The following is a 17,402-nucleotide window of genomic DNA, read 5'->3' on the forward strand; positions in this document are numbered from 1 at the left end:
AGATGCCGCTGGTCAAAGCTTCACAACGAATTCCAGGGATCGATCGACACATTCTCCAATCTGCTGTCTTTCATTTTCCTGCTCTTCCACGTGTGGCCGCTTTGGCCAGATTCCAGTCTCCCTCGAACAACGCAACCAGTTGTCTTAGCGTCCTGTCAGCCTGTCGATAGTTCCGAAGCCATAAGCAAATGTCATTCCTCCACCCCCCGCGGTTTGTGCCCTAGACTCGTCGAGTCGCGTTTGACAAGCGTCTACCGCGTGGCTTGGCTTGACTTATGCTACCCTCGGATCTCTTCAAGACCCCTGCGGCCCGCGCTCGAGGATGCTCTATCCGTATCCATCCCCCTCGTCTGCGTTCCCCTTCATATCTCACACCCCTATCCGTACCAATATGAAGATTCAGTCCTGTTCCACTTCCAGAGGAGCGCAAGCAACCAATAATCCCTTCCCGGTTGACCCCAATGCCCAGGTTTGCCTCTCGAAGCCTCGTTCGCCTCTCCTTTTCGTCAACGACCTCAATCGATGGCCTGGATACTACCGAGTACATGCGTAAGCGTTGTGGACAATGGCATCAGAATCCTGCACATGTGTAGCCACAATGCCTTGGCGGGTATCCAGGTTGCTGGGTTCGCCTGCGGTTCATCTCGCCAAATTCATCTCAATAGTCTACCCTGCCTAGTACCGCCCCTACTGCCGCATCGGGAGTCGCCGTTTCGTCCTGGTTCATGGATGGAATGGGCCGCTTCCGTATTTGGCTCCCTGGCCCCGCGGCCGCTTTCTCCATCTTTCCTCGCTCTGACCAACCTAAAAGACGGGCCTTCCTCTCGACCTCGACCAAGTCCCTCTCTCAGTCTTGATGGCATTTTGCACCCATGCATCCGCCTTGTTGATGTGACCGCCCATGGACTCCCCGGGATGTCTGCCCGGCGCCGGCCTGGCCCACTTGATACGGACGTCGCAGCTTCTTGCCGAACGATACGGCCGCATGGCCAACTGCCTCAACACGGCGCCTGTCACCCTGGCTGCCCTCGCCAAAGAATGTCGCGCCGTGACTGACGTCCTTCACCGATTCAGGTATCTTCGTGAGACGATCCCAGAAACCCTCGTCTTCGATCCTGTTGTGCTGGATGAATCCTGCTATGACGCCTTGGACACCATTTGGAAGAACCTGTCTTCGCTTGACCTCACCAGCACACGGATCAACCCTGCGGCAAGCGACAGCGCCTCCGATGTGTCCAAAGGCCAACTCATCATTATTTGGAACGAAGATTCTCTCAAGCAAACTTTGCATAATCTCAAGACTACCCGCCAATCTCTAGCCTTTCTCCTCAACTGTGTTCCAAGGTGAGTAAGAACATGTCCCTAGGATGCGCCATGCTCACGAATATAGCGAGCACGTCACATCCAAGAACCACTCCACCTTTATGCACTCGTCCCGTTTGGTCTCGTGGGACTATGCCATAAGCCCCGCGATACTGAACAAAGGCAGCCGACTGCGCTTGTCAACAATTGGCCCGCGACCCCGGCCGGATGTCTCCTCGATTTGTGACCTGTCCGGCCTCCACTCGGCCATGAAAAGACTGAGACCACTGCCGGGCACTCTTTACAAGCAAAGCATGCGAACGACGAAAGAGTTGCACGACGCCATTGATCGTGGAGACGAGGCCGCTGTGGTGAAGCTTCTTTTGCAGCGGATCGACCCGAGCGCACCTCGCTTCGGCTCCAAGCTTTCGCCTCTGCGTCGAGCTCTCAACCGCCAAATCCCATCCATTGCGACTTTTCTTGCCATTGCCGGGGCAGACTTGGAGGATAGAGGTGACCAGGGCGACACAATACTGATTAGTGCCGTCAAGTATGGCTTCTCTGACAAGTTCATATCACTCTTGTGCGACCTGGGCGCGTTTGTCAATGCCGTCGACAGTATGGGATGCTCTGCAGTCCACCATGCCGCCATGTCATCCAGGGAGGACGACGCCTTGGCTGTGCTTATACATGCCGGCGGTGACGTCGACCGTAGGGACTTGGGTAGCCGGACACCGCTGATAGCGGCCGTTCAAAATTACAGATTTAACTCGATCGAGAAATTGCTGGAATACGGTGCAGATTTGGAGGCTCGTCTGCAGAATGGAAGAACGGCGCTCCATATCGCCATCTCCATGAGGAGCAGCTCTCTGACCGAGTTCCTATCTGATCACGGCGCTTACCTCGATCGACGGGTCAACGAGCATACCGCCTTGACATTTGCGATTGCTACTGCTTGCCCCGCCATTGCCAAGGTTCTGATTGAGGGCGGTGCCAACATTAACCTACCCAGCTCAAAGGGCAATCTCCCGCTGCTCGCCGCCGCCGCCGCTGGGGACTTGGAGACCATGAAGCTTTTGCTTTCTCGGGGAGCCAGTCAGGACGCCTTCGGCAGCGACGGCTACCTACCCATCCACATGGCAGCTCATAAAAACCAAGTCGAAGTGCTGCAGCTGCTGTTCAAGGCCGGGTCGCCGATCGACCCCACGTCCGAACACGGCGAGACCCCGCTCACGATCGCGATGCACCTGGGATGCTTCGAGGCAGCCCAATTCTTGATCGAGGTCGGGGCGGACGTCGACTACTCTGCGCCCCGGGCGGAGAGGATCATCTGCCAAGCGCTCAAGGCCGGCAACACACGCATTGCAATGGCCTTGATTCGGGGAGGTGCAGATCTTACTACCCCCTTGAACCGAAACGCCAACATGACGCCGTTGCATCTTGCAGCTCATTACGGACAGAACGACGTTCTTGCGACGATGATCAAGACCGGCGTCGACCTTGATACTCGAGCATGGCCTGGCTTCACGCCGCTCTTTGCTGCTGCAAAGGCAGGTCATCTTGCCACCATCCGTCTTCTCATAACTGCTGGCGCTTACGTGAGAGCCCGGTCAGTATCGGGTGCAAATCTCTTATTTCTCAGTACCGCCCAGCCCGCTATTATGAAGTATCTTATCGATCTTGGTCTGGACATTCACGAGCGCGATCATCACGGCGCAACGCCGCTTCATTATGCGGCGGTACATGGTCACTTTGCCACGGTGAAGCTATTGCTGCAACGAGGTGCGAGACTGGTGCATGCAAGTGCCGTATATGAGACGCTTGAAGACTACAGGACCAAAGGAGCTTATCGCCAGGGCACTCCTGCAGGTCTTGCTAAGCAGAAGGGCCATTTTAAAGTCGCTCGACTAATCGACGGTTGGAGGTTCAAGAACACTGCTAACAATGCATCACATACTATATTTAATGCTTCTCTAATTATTTAATTACTTTCCTATGTTATTCGGAGACACGCCTTGGCTTTAGAAGATACCCAAACGTTACAGTCAGGCTTTTGTTTCCCACGACGTGGTTCCCACCACAGGCCTACACAGGCCCTCTGTCTCTACTACATACAATAAAATAATTCGGAATATTTAATAACATATGCACTTCCCCAAGAAATCCCATGTGCCGCTTTATAGTCTCGTACCTCGAGCACAAGCCATCAAAAATGTGGAAAGAAGTCGGACCATTCTGGGGTCTGATACAACGCCGCAGGGGCTTCACGGAGACTGACAAATGCCTCGACAACCAAGAACACCCTTGCCACAGCAAAGACCACCAGAATGGAGCAGAGGACCAACGACTTTGACCTCTTCATCCAGGGTTTCTGGAAAGCCGCACCCGTCAGCCGAGTGCCAGGCGCCGCGCCCGACACGAACACATCAAACTGCGGCCAAATCTGCCGGGCGAGGAAGAATACCCACAGCGCCACCCCCGAGCACGCGATGATGAGCGACGCAACCAGCCACATTGTCCGCTCAATCGGTGTCGGGAAATGGTCGACCCAGCCTGACAGGTGGAGTCCGCCGTACGCCGCCGCCGTCAGCGCCAACACCGAGCGCAGGGCGTCCCGGTGGATGTTGACCTGGCCGAGGCCCAGGTTCGACATGGAGGGGAAGTTGACGATGTGGGGCACGATGTAGTCCGTCTCGCCGAGGAAGACGCCGATGGCTGGCACATTGGTGAAGTAATACAGGGCATACGTCGGACGGGCAACGCACTGGGCCCAGAGAGCATCTGCCGCTTTCGAGGCCTGCGCGAGGCGCGTTGGGTGGACAGGTACGTGGGTTTTGTGACTCTGCTGGACATCGGTGAAGATTCGCCGGCAGTAGATGGTACTGTGGCGCAAAGTAAACTGGTCATACGGAGGCGCAAAGTATTGTTGAAGACACTCCGGTGCCACCATGGGCTTGGACGGGTCGATGTGATAATCGTATGCACTGCGGGTCACTCCTTGGGCGCTTGCATCAATGGCCACTGGTAAGGTATGGGGACGGAGGTCGCTCACGTCAAATCCGAGGAACCTGGATGGGTCTTTGGTACCGGGCGAGCCGATGGACAGGTGAGTCGTGACGAGAACCTTCGCCTCGTTCTCTCGCCGTTTAATCTTATCTCCCATGCCTTCTTCTGCCACAGGCATGTACTTGAAGCATCGAATGTCAGTCACACCGTTGGCCGCGCTGATCGACGAACAAAGCGCCATGAGCGAGAGGGCGTCTTCGTTGCCCCCGTCCAACACGGTGGGATCCAGGACATCTAGGGGTTTACTCCACCAGAGGAGATAGAGCAAAACGGCGCAAGCGACGTGTCCGCAGGTGTTTATCTCAAGTAGCGACACCGGAAGATGCTTTATGAGGCGGCCGATGACTTGGGCGACCATCCACCCGGCCTGGATGCAAACAAGTGACTTGGCCATCCAGTCCGCCTTGCTCTTATCTTGAATCTGCGACTCGTGGATCTGCGGCAGTCTCCCGATGAAAGATAGAATCCTGATGCCCTCCGGCGTAATCGTAACCCTCTTTACTGCGCCCTCTTCGCCAGCAGACGGTAGATCGACAACGAAGCCGCCCATGACGGCGTAGAGGGACTGCGTCATGTCCCATGTGTGGCTCGAATAGCCCCCATTCCCTATGCCCCCTCCAGGCTTCTCATTCCCGCTGTCCTTTCGATACACCGCGTCCTTCTCAATCTCCCTCTTCAGCCACCGCGCAACGATGTACTGCGCCGCCGCCGTCGCGACGACAAGCTCCGGCGCGAAAATGCCGTAAAGGATCCACTTTGTCCGCTCTAGCGCCCGGCTCCAGAAGGTGGATCGCGCCGCCGGGACGTTGAGGTGGAGCGCCGTCCAGACGCATATTGTCAGCGTCAGGACGCAGGAGCATACCAAGCCGAAGGTGCCTCGGCCGTTGGGCTCCGCGACCCAGCCGGTTGTGGGAGACGGGCCGTCGGCTGCGACGTAAGTTGAGAGGAGGAAGAGGCAAAGCAAGTTGAGGAGAATCATTAGTGAGGGTGAGCTAGGCAAAGCTGATAACACTAACGCCTCTTCATATCGAGGGGAAAGTTTGCAGTCGGACGAGCGTTCGTTTTCCGGGAATGAAAGAATTCATAACTTTCGGCTTATCAGTTGCAGTCCAGCTGAAGTGAGGGTGTCGCGGTGACATGATGCGGGAGGGCTCGGGAGGCGTGGGAGCTGACAGCCACCCTGGTGCGCCTTGCCGAACCTGCATGAAGCTAGAACCAGGGCATTGCCACCACCAATTGGGAGCAAGAGCCAATTATACCCTCTCGGACGTTACATTGCGATAAGAAGAACGATTTATGATGGGATTTGCAAGTGGAAATACGCATACCGAGGCGTTCTTGGGGAAAGTCACGGCTGCGCCATGTACAAAGTTCTCTACGTCGGATGTCCCGTTGAGCATTTTAACACTACAACTCGTCCTTTGTTTTTTTATGCGTTCTATTCTTTAGTATTGAATACGGTATTCAGAAAGATTGAAATTGATTGCGGAGAGGGATTGGGATTTGCGAGAAAAGTCTAGCACATGTCTTTGGGCCATTATATTTACCAACTAAGCGCCGCAGTGGGGGGGCTCTGCTTTACAACTTGAAGTAATCCTTATCCTTTTATCAGTCTTCTCTTGCTCATAATTTTTTTTCGTACAGCAAGTATATTGCATCATGTCTATCCTTTCTATTAAGTGGACAATCAAGTGCCGGCGCTGTTTGCCATCCCTTATCATTGCCACTCATATAAATAGACCTAAAAGTTAGATGAAGAGCCTGCTCTTTTGATCCATGGGAACTACATCATAGTTAAAGCCAAAATGGGCAAATTGGCTTTCGACGGGTTGACATAAAACGTGAAAACTGAAACAAAAACTAGTCTGGAGATGTCTATACAAGGGGCAAAATAGGAAAAGAAAAGAAAGACAATGGCATTACCCTCTAAGCCGCAAGCAACCTCCGTCAAATTATTCAGATGAAGGCGATCTGCTTGAGCTTCTTGGGCCCGGACATGATGTCGCGGTCCATCATCTCCCACTCCATCATGCCGTTGACAAACGCCTCGCCAATCAGCTGCCACAGAGGCGTGTCTTCTCCGTACTTGTCTTTCAGCCTCCTGGCGACGACCGGTCTCCCGTGCCCGAGCAGCACCATCACGGCGTCGCCCGGCTGGACGAGAGCGGGCGCCAGCCCCAAAAGGCCCGAGTTCGTGACGATGAGGCGGCGGTTCCTCGTGCGCGTCTCCATCGCCTGGCGGGCGGCCCGCGTGGTCTTGTCTCTGTGAGGATCCGACTTTTCCGGGGCAAAAGGTCTAAAGTACGATGAAAGAGGGCGGTTCTTGATGAGGAGGTCAGCGCTGGAGTTCAAGAAGTGCCAGTTCCTTGAGAAGGGCGAGTCGGGGCGTGGCTCTCCCTCTGCGATTTCCCATTCTTTGTTAGTCTTTTGTTACCTCGAACCAAGGGAGTACTCTAAAACTAGGCGACTGTACCTGGAAATGCTTCATAAAGGCACTCGAAAGACTGCTTGGTCCCCTGGACATCAGCACCGCAAGTCAGAACCCAATAAACCCGAGGGTCGTCTGCCGCAACCCGAGCTGCACGGCACCTAGGCGATTCGTCGTCTTCATAGTCCAAATCCGCCTCGGGGCCATGTTCAGAGCTGGAGGTGTACCCTCCGGTTGGCTGGACTACTCCCGTCTGGAACCCTGGGGCATAATTAATCCGCGTGTCTATGTCTGCTCTCGATATTGCACCAACTCCGTCCACGATCTCGGCTATGAAACCATAGCATATGAGCACATTGCTCTCTCTGAGTTTTGGCTGCAGGTCGTAACCTTCAAAGACAAATCCCTGCTTATTACCACTTGCATGCCAGTCCCCTTCAATCACCCCAACCCGTTGTTCCGGTGTTCTTGAAAGATATGGAACCCATGACGGCAAGGGGTTTAGAGCATGCCCGCCCCTTTGGAAACCCATTAATGGCATTCCGATTCCGTCTATCAGAGAGAACAGTTCGAGGCTCTTTCCTTTTGTGATGCAAGCCAATGCAAACTCGGTGAGAACGGTGGTAATGTGCTTGCTATAGTCCACCGTGATGCCGAGGTCCGGGATTCCGGGGAGACTGAGCAGCCCGTAGACGCAGTCGTGCAGGTGGAAGCACTGCGCCTGCGAGGCCAAGATGAGTGCTCTCCGCACAGCCGACCCGTGAAGAGGGCCGTGGCCGTACCCGAAAGTTGAAGAGACCGGCAACCAGCTGGTGTCGATCTCGGGAAGGCGTTTTCTGTGGCCGTATATCTCCAGCTGTGCTATCTGAGCGACGTGCAGCATGGAAAACTCATTCTTCATCGGCTCCTGTGTAAAACGCGACACTATTTCGGGCAGCTCCTCCTGCAAGGCGTCCAGGAAAGCAGTGTGGATGAAGATCCCGTCGCGGATGTACCGCCACTGCGTGACGCGAGGACCGCAGACAACGGGCATCCCCGCCCGCCCCATGCACAGCTCCTGGATGATCCAGAGGCGGCGCCAGTACGGGCGGTCGAAGAACTTGTACAGGCGGAAGTACTCGTCGCTCGTGTCGTAGCCGAGCTGGGCGTACATGTTTTTGAGCTTGAAGAAGCTGCTTCGCAGACGGACCTGCGCCATCTGCCTCCACGCGGTCGCCGTGAAGGGGTCGCTGCTATCAAAGGCCTCGATGTACTCGGTGCGGTAGAGCGCGCCCAGCATTTGGAGTTCATCGATGGCTTTGGAGCTCTCGTCCGCCTCGGGGCCGAGCCATACAATGACGTTGCCCGCAAGCTTGTAGATCGAACCCATCAATGGTATCTGGCTGGACTTTTCGGCGTCGTCCGCTTGGTTGATGCACAGAGCGTCTATCCAGATCTTGCCGCCTCTCTTGAAGTAATCCATTGTCCTGAAGCGGCGTAGACCTTCTTCAAGGTTGGCCCGGGCTTTTATTTCGATGCCGTTCAAAAAGATGGATGCCGTCGGCTGCTCTGGGCCCCAGGAGTAGGACATGGCGACATAGGTTTGGGGGTCCATTGGCCGCCTTCTGCTTCTCGGCTGTGGCGGGCGGAAGAATGGGTTCAGATCTTTAGTATCCAGCTTACCCTCAAAGTTGATTATATCATCGAGAGGTCTGGTGAGGCGCATCCTGTCGTTCAACTCTCCATTTCTGACCATGATCAGCTGGTCTTCGAAAGATATCATGCCCAGTATATCGTTAAGAGGGAGAATGATTTCGTATTCGGGCGTTGGCATTCCATCATTGTTTTCATCGAGGCTCTTCGCTCCTTCTGTTTCATCATCATATCCGGGAGTTGACTCTTCCGTGAATGTGCCCTCAATGAGTGCGACATCTCGCCTAAATGAGCCGCCGTATGGCTCGTCCGGCGCATTCGTCACTTCGTCGTCAAAACTGACATAGTTGGCTGGGAGCAAACTCAGGTCCCAATCTTCCGGCTCTGGCGGGAGTGTCGCCGTCTCTATCGTGCAATGAACGGGTGCGGATTCGGGCTCATTCGGGCCCAACGGCTTTATAGTGATGAGCCGGATTTGTCGCCCTTGTATCTTTAAGCTGCCATAATCCATTATTTTGACTTTGGCCTGCGGCGATGTACCGCGCCGTTAGATTTCGTTTCTTGAACTTGACCCGGCTCGACTGAAATTTTGCGTATCTTTCCTTCAAGGTGTTTGCAATGCACAAGTTCACTTTGGTTCGGGGGCGCACGCATCGATATATTGAGGACGCTCGTCATAACTGCGGCTGAGTTGCATGTAACTATTGGCGCGGTGCATCCAGCCTAGCTCGTTTAGCTTGGAGTCTTGCGGTTGGAGGGTGGCATGATTGCAACATCCTGGGCTTTCTACACTTCGTCTTAAAACTTGCAAGACAACTAATTGCCAAGCCATCAAACTCCCCAGAAACCTAGCTATTAATGTACAAGACTTCAATGGAAAAGCATATTGGTAAATATGCCCAGGGGTTTGATTATTAGTATGATGGTTGACTGCAGGAAGTAAGTCCTAATGCACATGGAACAAACAACTGCTTGTCAATCCCTTGATACAACTCCAGAGTTGTGCATGCAACTCACTCGTGGCATATCGAGAAAGTTGAGATAACCAGCGGGTTTCGATTTTGCAGATACTACTCCGTATTCCCAATTTGGCTCTGTCAGGCACAGAGGCAGGCCTGCTGCTATCCACCCAACGCGCAGCCGACACCTTAAGCCCAAAATGGCCAGCAACAAATATCTCACCCCGGCTGTGTGTTCTAGTGGATTATGATTTCTCGTTCACAAGTATGTGCTCTTGATCCCGAGAAGGTCGCAGGTTCGAGCCCTGCCACGGTCATAGTCAATATTTTTTGGCTTTTACGGAAAGCAGAATTGAATGTTGCCCAACGGTTGCCGTGCTTTCCCTTCAAGAATCGAGCAGAATGCTCTTTCAGGATAAAAGTAAAGCTGATTTCCTGTTTTGTATTTGGAAAAAATAAAAAAATAAAAACTCTGAAGTAGAAAATAACCGTTTTTTTTTATTCCAAGCGGAGATCTTGTCTTGTCCGGTCTAATGGTATGATTAATACGTTGCCAGAAGTTCGCAAGGTCATGGTCAGGTAATTGTTAGGTGTACTCACGGGTTCCAAGTCTACTTATTCATGAGCCCGAATAACAGCTTGAAACTCGTTCATGTCATACTTGAAGAGACATTGACCACGCTCACAGCTGGGGTTCGAAATTTGTTGGAGCTTTATCGTTCGCTCGAGTTGTTTCGCCTGGCACGCGGCGCACTGCATGGCCGTGTAAGACCGTCAAATCCGGGTCAAGCCCGGTTCAGCCTCACTCCGAGACAACAACTTGAGTGCCGGAGGCGGGCGGCCTCCGACGACAATCTATAGGTCTGATACAATAATCGACAGTGTTTAAGCTTTGGGAGTTTGTTTGAGTGTCCTATTTCAACCCTCGTCAGAGCAGTACTTTTAGACGTGGCCATAAATCATGGAAGGCCATCCCTAACGGACTCTTTCCATTCTCAAAGGTATATTACTAGTCATTTCACGTGTTGCAAAACGCTAGAGCTTTTTTTGTCAACCATGTAATTGACAACGAAAAGCGACTGCTGCGAGCCGGGACGACGAGCTGCTTACCACGTTCGTTGCCCTGGCCGCAATACGACGCTGGACACGGGGGCCAGTTGATGATTCGCTCGCATCATGGCCCATCTCCCGGACGAACGTCCTCGTCGGTAGTTAAAGCGAAGATTGTTGCTGAACCACCGGGACAAGAAAAGCTTGGCCATCGTCCGCCAAGAGGCATATCCGCGGGGGAGGGGGAAGGAAACCGCAGCGGCGCAAACCATTTCCGCCTATCAATACGGCGCCAATGACGTGACCCGGCGAGGCATTTTGCCCATTGCTGCACGCAGGACGGGAATCTGTGCGATCTGGCATTTACCCGGCCCTTCCCCCGCTGCGCGAACCCCGCGTCAATCCCCCCCGCCCTCCCCCGCGCGTCGGTGGTTCGTCCGGCGGGCGCCCGAGGGGCCGGGAACTGGGCCGCCGGGGTTGGTGGGCTGTGTACAGCCATGGACAAAGTCATCATTTGTCTGGCGGGACTCATATAAGAATGGGATTTAGCAGCGTCAGGTTCCGTCTCGTTGCAAGTTCAGAGGCCGCAGACTAGGCACACGTATCGCCGGAACCTTTCTCACTTTGAACGATGAAATTCCTCGCGAGCGCCGCGCTGCTCCTGGCGGCTGGCGTCTCGGCCATCAAGAACCCGGTCCTCCCAGGGCAAGTCCATGCCATGAACCCCCGCGCCCCCGTGTAACTGGGCCCGGACGCTCGGCTAACAGGATCCCCGCAGATGGAACCCCGACCCGGCCATCCTCCGCGTCGAGGACACCTACTACATGGCCGTCTCCTCCTTCACCTACTTCCCGGGGATCCCGATCTACAAGTCCAAGGACCTCGCCAACTGGGAGCTCGTGTCCCACGCCCTCAAGACCCCCGAGGTCCTCCCCCTCTACGGCGTCTCCGCCGGCGAGGGCGTGTGGGCGCCCTCCTTCTCGTACGCCGACGGCCTCTTCTACATCACGTCCATGACCCGCTGGGGCTCCGACCCGAACTCCCGCTCCTGGCCGCGGATCTGGTACATCTCGTCGCCGGACCTCGTGACCTGGTCCGGCCTCACCTGGGCCGAACCCTACGGCATCGACCCGGACATCTTCCACGACGAGGCCTCCGGAAAGGCCTACCTGAATCTCATGGGGCCGAACAACAACTACGACCGCCTCTGGGGCATATCGCAGTGCCAGATCGACCTGCGGAGCGGCAAGTGCGTCGGGCCCTACCGCAGCCTGTGGAACGGGACGCTCCCGCAGCTCCCCAGCTCGCGGCCGGAGGGGCCGAAGATGTTCAGGCGCGGGGACTGGTACTACCTCGTGCTGGCCGAGGGCGGCACGAGCACGGGCCACCGCGCGACGGTGGGCCGCTCAAAGTCCCCCGAGGGCCCGTGGGAGGCGGCGCCGAACAACCCCCTGATCTACAACGGCGCCGACCCGGGGCTCACGGTCCAGTCCACCGGCCACGCGACCTTCACCGACACGCCCGGCGGGGAGTGGTACGCCTCGCTCCTCGCGCGGCGCAACGTCAAGGGCGCGTCCCCGCTCGGCCGCGAGACGTTCCTGGTCAAGGTGGACTGGGCGGACGGCTGGCCGACGATGAACGGCGGGGAGCCCCTGCTGCTGAGCCAGACCGTCGACGGGCCGGACCAGCAGCTCCCGAAGCCGCGGTGGGTCGACGACTTCTCCGGCCCGGAGCTGGGGGTTAGCTGGTACCAGGTGCGCACGCCGTACACGGACAACTTCCGGCTGAGGTCCTCCGCGGCCGGCGGGCCCGGGAAGCGCGTCTTCGCCAACAGCTCGGGCATCGTCTTCAACCCCAACGTCTTCACGCTCGGCGACCGCGACACCGCCGCGGCGGTGCTCCACAAACAGACGTCGCTGAACATGACATTCTCGGCGACGCTGCTGTCGACGTCGGCCGGGCTGGGGCCGAGGCAGTCCGTGGGCATCTCCTCGTACCTCAGCGAGGTCAACCACCAGGACATTGGCGTCAGAGGGTGCTGGAACTCGGGCGGTTTGTGCTTGTATGTCGACCTCCTGCCGACGTCCACCGGCCCGACCACGCGGCCGAACGTAAGCATTCTCCTCTCCCCACCCAGGCAGTGATGCGAATACTGACAGACACTCCCCCAGTCGACCGAGTACCCCCTGGCCGAGTCGACGGTCCCCGCGGACCTGACGCTGCACATCCGCGCCACGCCGCTAAAGTACTCTCTCGGATACTCGCGCGGCAACGCCAGCTCGCCCACCTGGCTCAAGGAGTTCAACTCCAAGCAGATGGGCTCCAACCCCGGATACCCCAACTTTGAGGGCTCCATGTTCGCTCTCTTCGCCAGCGGGAACGGGGAGCCGTGGCCGTATGACGCCCCCGAGGTGGGCTTCCGCAGCGTCGAGGAGGTGTACTACGAGGAGAACCTCCCGGATTACGACAACTGGAGCTAAGGTGGTTGGCAAAACGGCGAGGCTTGATTAGCTGCGGCTCTCCAGTCAGAGCCCGCGCGGCATAGATTACCACAGCATGATACACATTTTTCCAAGTTCCCTCTGGCCGGTGTGCGTCGTGTTGTATTGATTGATATTGAGAGAAGCTGGCGCACGCATGGCCCGCCTTGCAAAGTTGGAAATTCGAGGCAATCAGGGACTCTGCTGCGGTTGAATGAGCTGCGGCTCTTCCACTCGAAAGAACTGGCCGTATTGTATTTGAGACCACGAACAGCCCACTCCATGTACACTGCTATGCATCGGTAAAAGGCCATCTCAGAGGATGACATGCTTCGAAGCGAGGGGCCCAGAGGCCGGGTTCTGTTCAGCCAAAAAGCCCGGCATGCACTCAATGTACATCAGGAAGAAGCCACATCGTCCTCACCGATTGGCAAGGGAAAAGGAGCGATCTGCATCAAACCACAGGTGGAAAGAGGAGAGAAGCCCCTGATGCCGCTCTGGGGGCCCATTGCCACTGAAGGCCTTGGCTGACTTCAGCAAGCATATATTGGCCAAGGGGCAGCGGGGTGGGTGGGCGGAAGATAAAGCCATGTCCAGCGCAGGATCAGGTGAACGCGGAAATGATCTTCAGGCACGAGGGTCGGGTGTCACGAAGCCCTTTTTTAGAAGAGACAGTGGGAGGGCCGGCGTGGCTCGGGGCGCTACAAGGGCGGGCGGCGGCCGACGTGTCCGGGACATCACCCGGCTCGCTTCGCAGTGGCGAACTCTGCGCTGCGCTCTGTCTGCACTATACCATCAAAGGAAAGTGTGTAGAAGGTCCCGGTTTGCGGGGAAATCAAGAGGCGCAATAACGCTGTTGCAACGTCGGCGATTGACGAAGCGAGGCGACATGGTGCAAGGCAGGCATTGATGCCGGCCGGCTGTGCTAAGAATGTGACCGTGGGGACTAAAGCCCGGGATATTTGATGACATTTGCGCAACGCCGGAGCAAGGCCAGAGATTGCAAATGAGATTGACGAAGCATTGCGTTTTGCTTGGTGTTCGCAAAAGGGAAGCTTTTGGGGGGGCGAGGGTTCAATAAATCTGCAGACCCTGGGACAATGCATGAAGAAGCACAGACGATTGGAGATGAGCCTGGGAAAGGGCACTTATTGGGTACGAGAAGGAGGCTGAAAGGAGATGGTGGTCGTGTGGATGCGAGCATGGGTGATGCTGGGCGGCGGAGAGGAGGGAGGGAGGCAGGGCGGGATTGAAGAGCTGTTGTTTGCGGCAACGACATGCACTGCATACCGAAACAACCCGTCTGAAAAGCCACCTTGGTTCGTTGTCGTTCAGACTCAGACGATGCTGGATGACTGACATGATGTGCGAGGAGAAGGGAATGACGGGAATGGCGGGAATCGATTGACGGATAATCTTTACGGGGCGGGATACTCAGAGATAGATAGTCATAGTCATGCTGGAGGCGGAACATGCCATGCTTGCGACGTAGCACTACTTTGTATGTATTGGTACCGCCACATGTGCTCGGAGCAATACGATGAACGGAGGGCGTCAACTTTGGGCCTCCGAAAGTAGCATGCTGCTGGCCGACGGGCGTGCCAGGTATTGAGCTATAGCGACAGACTACCTATGCCGGCCTCAATCAAGTGCCAGCCATTCCGTGATGCACAGAGCAACCTGGAAATAAAATAAAAAATAAGATGCAATAAAAAAACATGCCCCTGGCCGTCTGGATATATTGGCCATGTGCAGCTCTCCCGAATGGGCTGTCGGCACGGACATGGCTCACCATGCCTCGGGAACTATACTTGGAGCATGGGCAAGTGAGGGGAATAAAGGGGACGGGGACGAACGAGAGCGAGCAGAAAGGGGGCAAAGAAGAGAGGATGGACGACGAGGGGCTTGTCACAGGCAGAGCGAGCAGGACAAGGCAAGGTAGGACACGACGAGATACGACAGGGCAGGGGAGAAAGTAAGTAGGGCAAATTTGAGGAGGCGTCGTTGTTGGTTGGAGCCCGGGAGGGAGGCGGTGGTGGGAGATGACGATGGGTGTGGTGTGGTGAGGGCCGAGGATAGGATGCAGATGGATGCAGATAGATGCAGCAGCAGTGGACGATTGCTGACGACGATGATGCGGCCGGTCTGTAGATGGACGATAAGAATGCCCAGGGACCGAAGACGCAAAGATGAGGTCAAAGTCAAGATAGCGCCTCAATGATCTGCTGCGAGTGTGGCTTTGGTGGAATTGCACCTTCATGCAAAGAGGGCTGGGCTGGTACGAGCTGGCGATTTGCTGCATCGGGGCGCGACAAGGCCAGGAGGTGAAATTTGACGGAGCTGCAGTACGCCGAGGAGACGCGGCCAGACCTCGCGGTGGGACATGCAGGATCAGTACCGGGTTACGTAACGCAGGCATGAGACGGGGCTAGGAGGGGAGGGAGTGGGACTTTGGACTCGAGTACCTCGGAGCCTCACGCAGGTGCCACGGTGAGTCCCCCTTTGGTACCGCGAACGAGCACGACAAAGAAGCCCGCAGTGCAATCTTTTGGCCCTCTCTTAAGAAGGATATTAATGCCAGATGCAGCAAGCAATTCGAGAGCTGCATCTCGCAAGTCTGCATCGTCATCATCGTCAGTCAACGGCATCGCCTCGGGCCTATGCAACGAATTGGAAGGTAGACAAGGCGACTGACTGACTGACCTTGTCTAAGTCGACGCGTTGTCCCACCTTATGTCGCTCGGCACTGTATAAAAACCCGTGTGCAGCATGTACCAAACCCGTCCACCCCAAGAATGCCCGCTGGGGATTGATTGGACCGGGGTGTTTGAAGGAGGAGGGGGGGAAATGGTTCGATGTTCTCTCTGCTGCGTCTTCCAGCCACAGAACAGAGCCAGGACGGGGGAGGGGAGGGGAGAGAGAGGGGCGAGCCAGCGAGGGGCCTTCAGTCAGCAGGAGTTGGGAAGACCCTCTTCGGAGTCACAGAATGAGTAGTTGCCTATTCGATGGCGTCTCGGCAGGTTAGAGGTTATGAAGAGACGTCGGGTTAGAATTGTGTCAAGCTGTCAACGGGGGGACGAATATGGGAGATGCCGTCGAATGCTCCATCTCTCGACGTTATGCCTTCCTCTCCCAAAGCAAGCTAGAGGCGTGTGCGCGCGTGCTACGCCCTGCGTCCTGAGGCGAGGCGAGGCGACGTGAGAGGTGAGGTACCGTACCACCCCGACGCCGCCGCGCAGGGGGGGGTGCTGGCGGCTCGCTTCAGTGGAAAGGTCGGGACGAATTCCACCAAGCTAAAATCCCCTAGTGGTGCAAAGGACCCAAAGAGGACGCTGTCATTGTTGAAAATTGGCCTTCCGAGGCCTAGCTTATCCGTCCCTCCTCCCGGGTACGTATCTTTGCGGAGTGCAGCTAGGCCAATCACTGTCTCATTTGGGCCAGTGACTTGGGCCCGCTCTGCTGCTGCCTTGTTTCCTCAGCATAAAATAATAAAAGATAATAATGATAATGAAAAAAAAAGAAAACCAGAAAAATAAAGAGAGGCTGGAAAGGGCGGTACCTTTCTCACAATTAGGGACCGGCTTGTTTGCGCGCGTCGTCGTTTCTGTGTGTTATTTTACTGTTTTGTAACTAATTTACTCTATCGATTTGACTTGCTCTTCCCGTGCCTGCATCGCATGCATCGAACTTGACCACACACCTCGAGCTTACCTTGACTTACCTTGTGGCTGACCGACAAACCTTCCCCCGCTCACCGTACTTCACCTTGAGCTCGGCCCGTCCACTAACACACACCTTATCCTTTTTTTTTTCTTTTTTTCCTTTTTTTTTTTTCTCCTCCTCCTCCTCCCACTCCCTTCCGCCCACTTCTTCCGTCGGCTCACAACCAGTGAAGCACTCGATCTCGAACGCTCCCCTGCAAACCCCGACACAATCGGTCAACCCTGACCCGTCGTCTCCCAAACACCCTCTCCACCGGCCTGGATACCGGCCAGCAAACACTGAACAGGGCAGCAAACCGACAAAGGGGAGCAACCCAACCCGGGCCAAGCCAAATCGAAGCCGACTCCATTCCACGCCGGCCCGTCAACTGCGCTCTCCCCCTCGCCTCGCCTTTACTTTCCTAATTCCCAAGCATCCACTTCACCTTGCCCACCCATCCCCAGTCAAACGCACCCATGGGCATGCCATGCTTGCGCCTGTGCCTGTGCCTCGTCCCTAACTCCAGCAGCCCCTTCTGCCGCCTTCTTCAGATAGATCCACTCGCACCAATACGCCGCCCACCCTGACCAATACCACACCTTTTAACGGAGCGAGCAGGCAGGTAGGGTCGTGAGTGTGCGCTACAGACACGCAGAGTCCCATCCGTACGTACCCTCACCTCACCTCACTTGGTAGGGTAGCCAGCAGCAGGCTAAGAGGGAGTGCACTCCGGTACGGATACACCACCCCGACCAGCCCCTGGCCCCTACGCCCTGCGCGCAC

At 56.0% G+C, this 17,402-nt stretch overlaps 4 protein-coding genes across 4 annotated transcripts; 2 read left to right on the forward strand and 2 right to left on the reverse strand.

Moving 5' to 3' along the window:
- Nucleotides 1-901: 901 nt before the first annotated feature.
- On the forward strand, nucleotides 902-3,287 carry EsH8_I_001556 (ankyrin repeat-containing domain protein; the record flags this gene model as incomplete). Its single annotated transcript, XM_083268969.1, has 2 exons — nucleotides 902-1,344; nucleotides 1,391-3,287. 2 exons carry the CDS (start codon nucleotides 902-904, stop codon nucleotides 3,285-3,287), a joined length of 2,340 nt encoding a protein of 779 aa, XP_083119407.1.
- Nucleotides 3,288-3,508: 221 nt separating this feature from the next.
- Nucleotides 3,509-5,347, reverse strand: EsH8_I_001557 (uncharacterized protein; the record flags this gene model as incomplete). Its single annotated transcript, XM_083268970.1, has 1 exon — nucleotides 3,509-5,347. One exon carries the CDS (start codon nucleotides 5,345-5,347, stop codon nucleotides 3,509-3,511), a length of 1,839 nt encoding a protein of 612 aa, XP_083119408.1.
- A 977-nt stretch (nucleotides 5,348-6,324) lies between these two features.
- Nucleotides 6,325-8,939, reverse strand: EsH8_I_001558 (HET domain-containing protein; the record flags this gene model as incomplete). The annotated part of the gene is made up of 2 exons (XM_083268971.1): nucleotides 6,325-6,767; nucleotides 6,842-8,939. The coding sequence occupies 2 exons, from the start codon at nucleotides 8,937-8,939 to the stop codon at nucleotides 6,325-6,327; spliced, it is 2,541 nt and encodes an 846-aa protein (XP_083119409.1).
- Nucleotides 8,940-11,068: 2,129 nt separating this feature from the next.
- Nucleotides 11,069-12,917, forward strand: EsH8_I_001559 (glycosyl hydrolase; the record flags this gene model as incomplete). The annotated part of the gene is made up of 3 exons (XM_083268972.1): nucleotides 11,069-11,175; nucleotides 11,216-12,548; nucleotides 12,609-12,917. The coding sequence occupies 3 exons, from the start codon at nucleotides 11,069-11,071 to the stop codon at nucleotides 12,915-12,917; spliced, it is 1,749 nt and encodes a 582-aa protein (XP_083119410.1).
- Nucleotides 12,918-17,402: the final 4,485 nt, after the last annotated feature.

Source organism: Colletotrichum jinshuiense, chromosome 1 (assembly GCF_051148585.1).
Source record: "Colletotrichum jinshuiense chromosome 1, complete sequence".
Classification (NCBI taxonomy): Eukaryota; Fungi; Ascomycota; class Sordariomycetes; order Glomerellales; family Glomerellaceae; genus Colletotrichum; species Colletotrichum jinshuiense.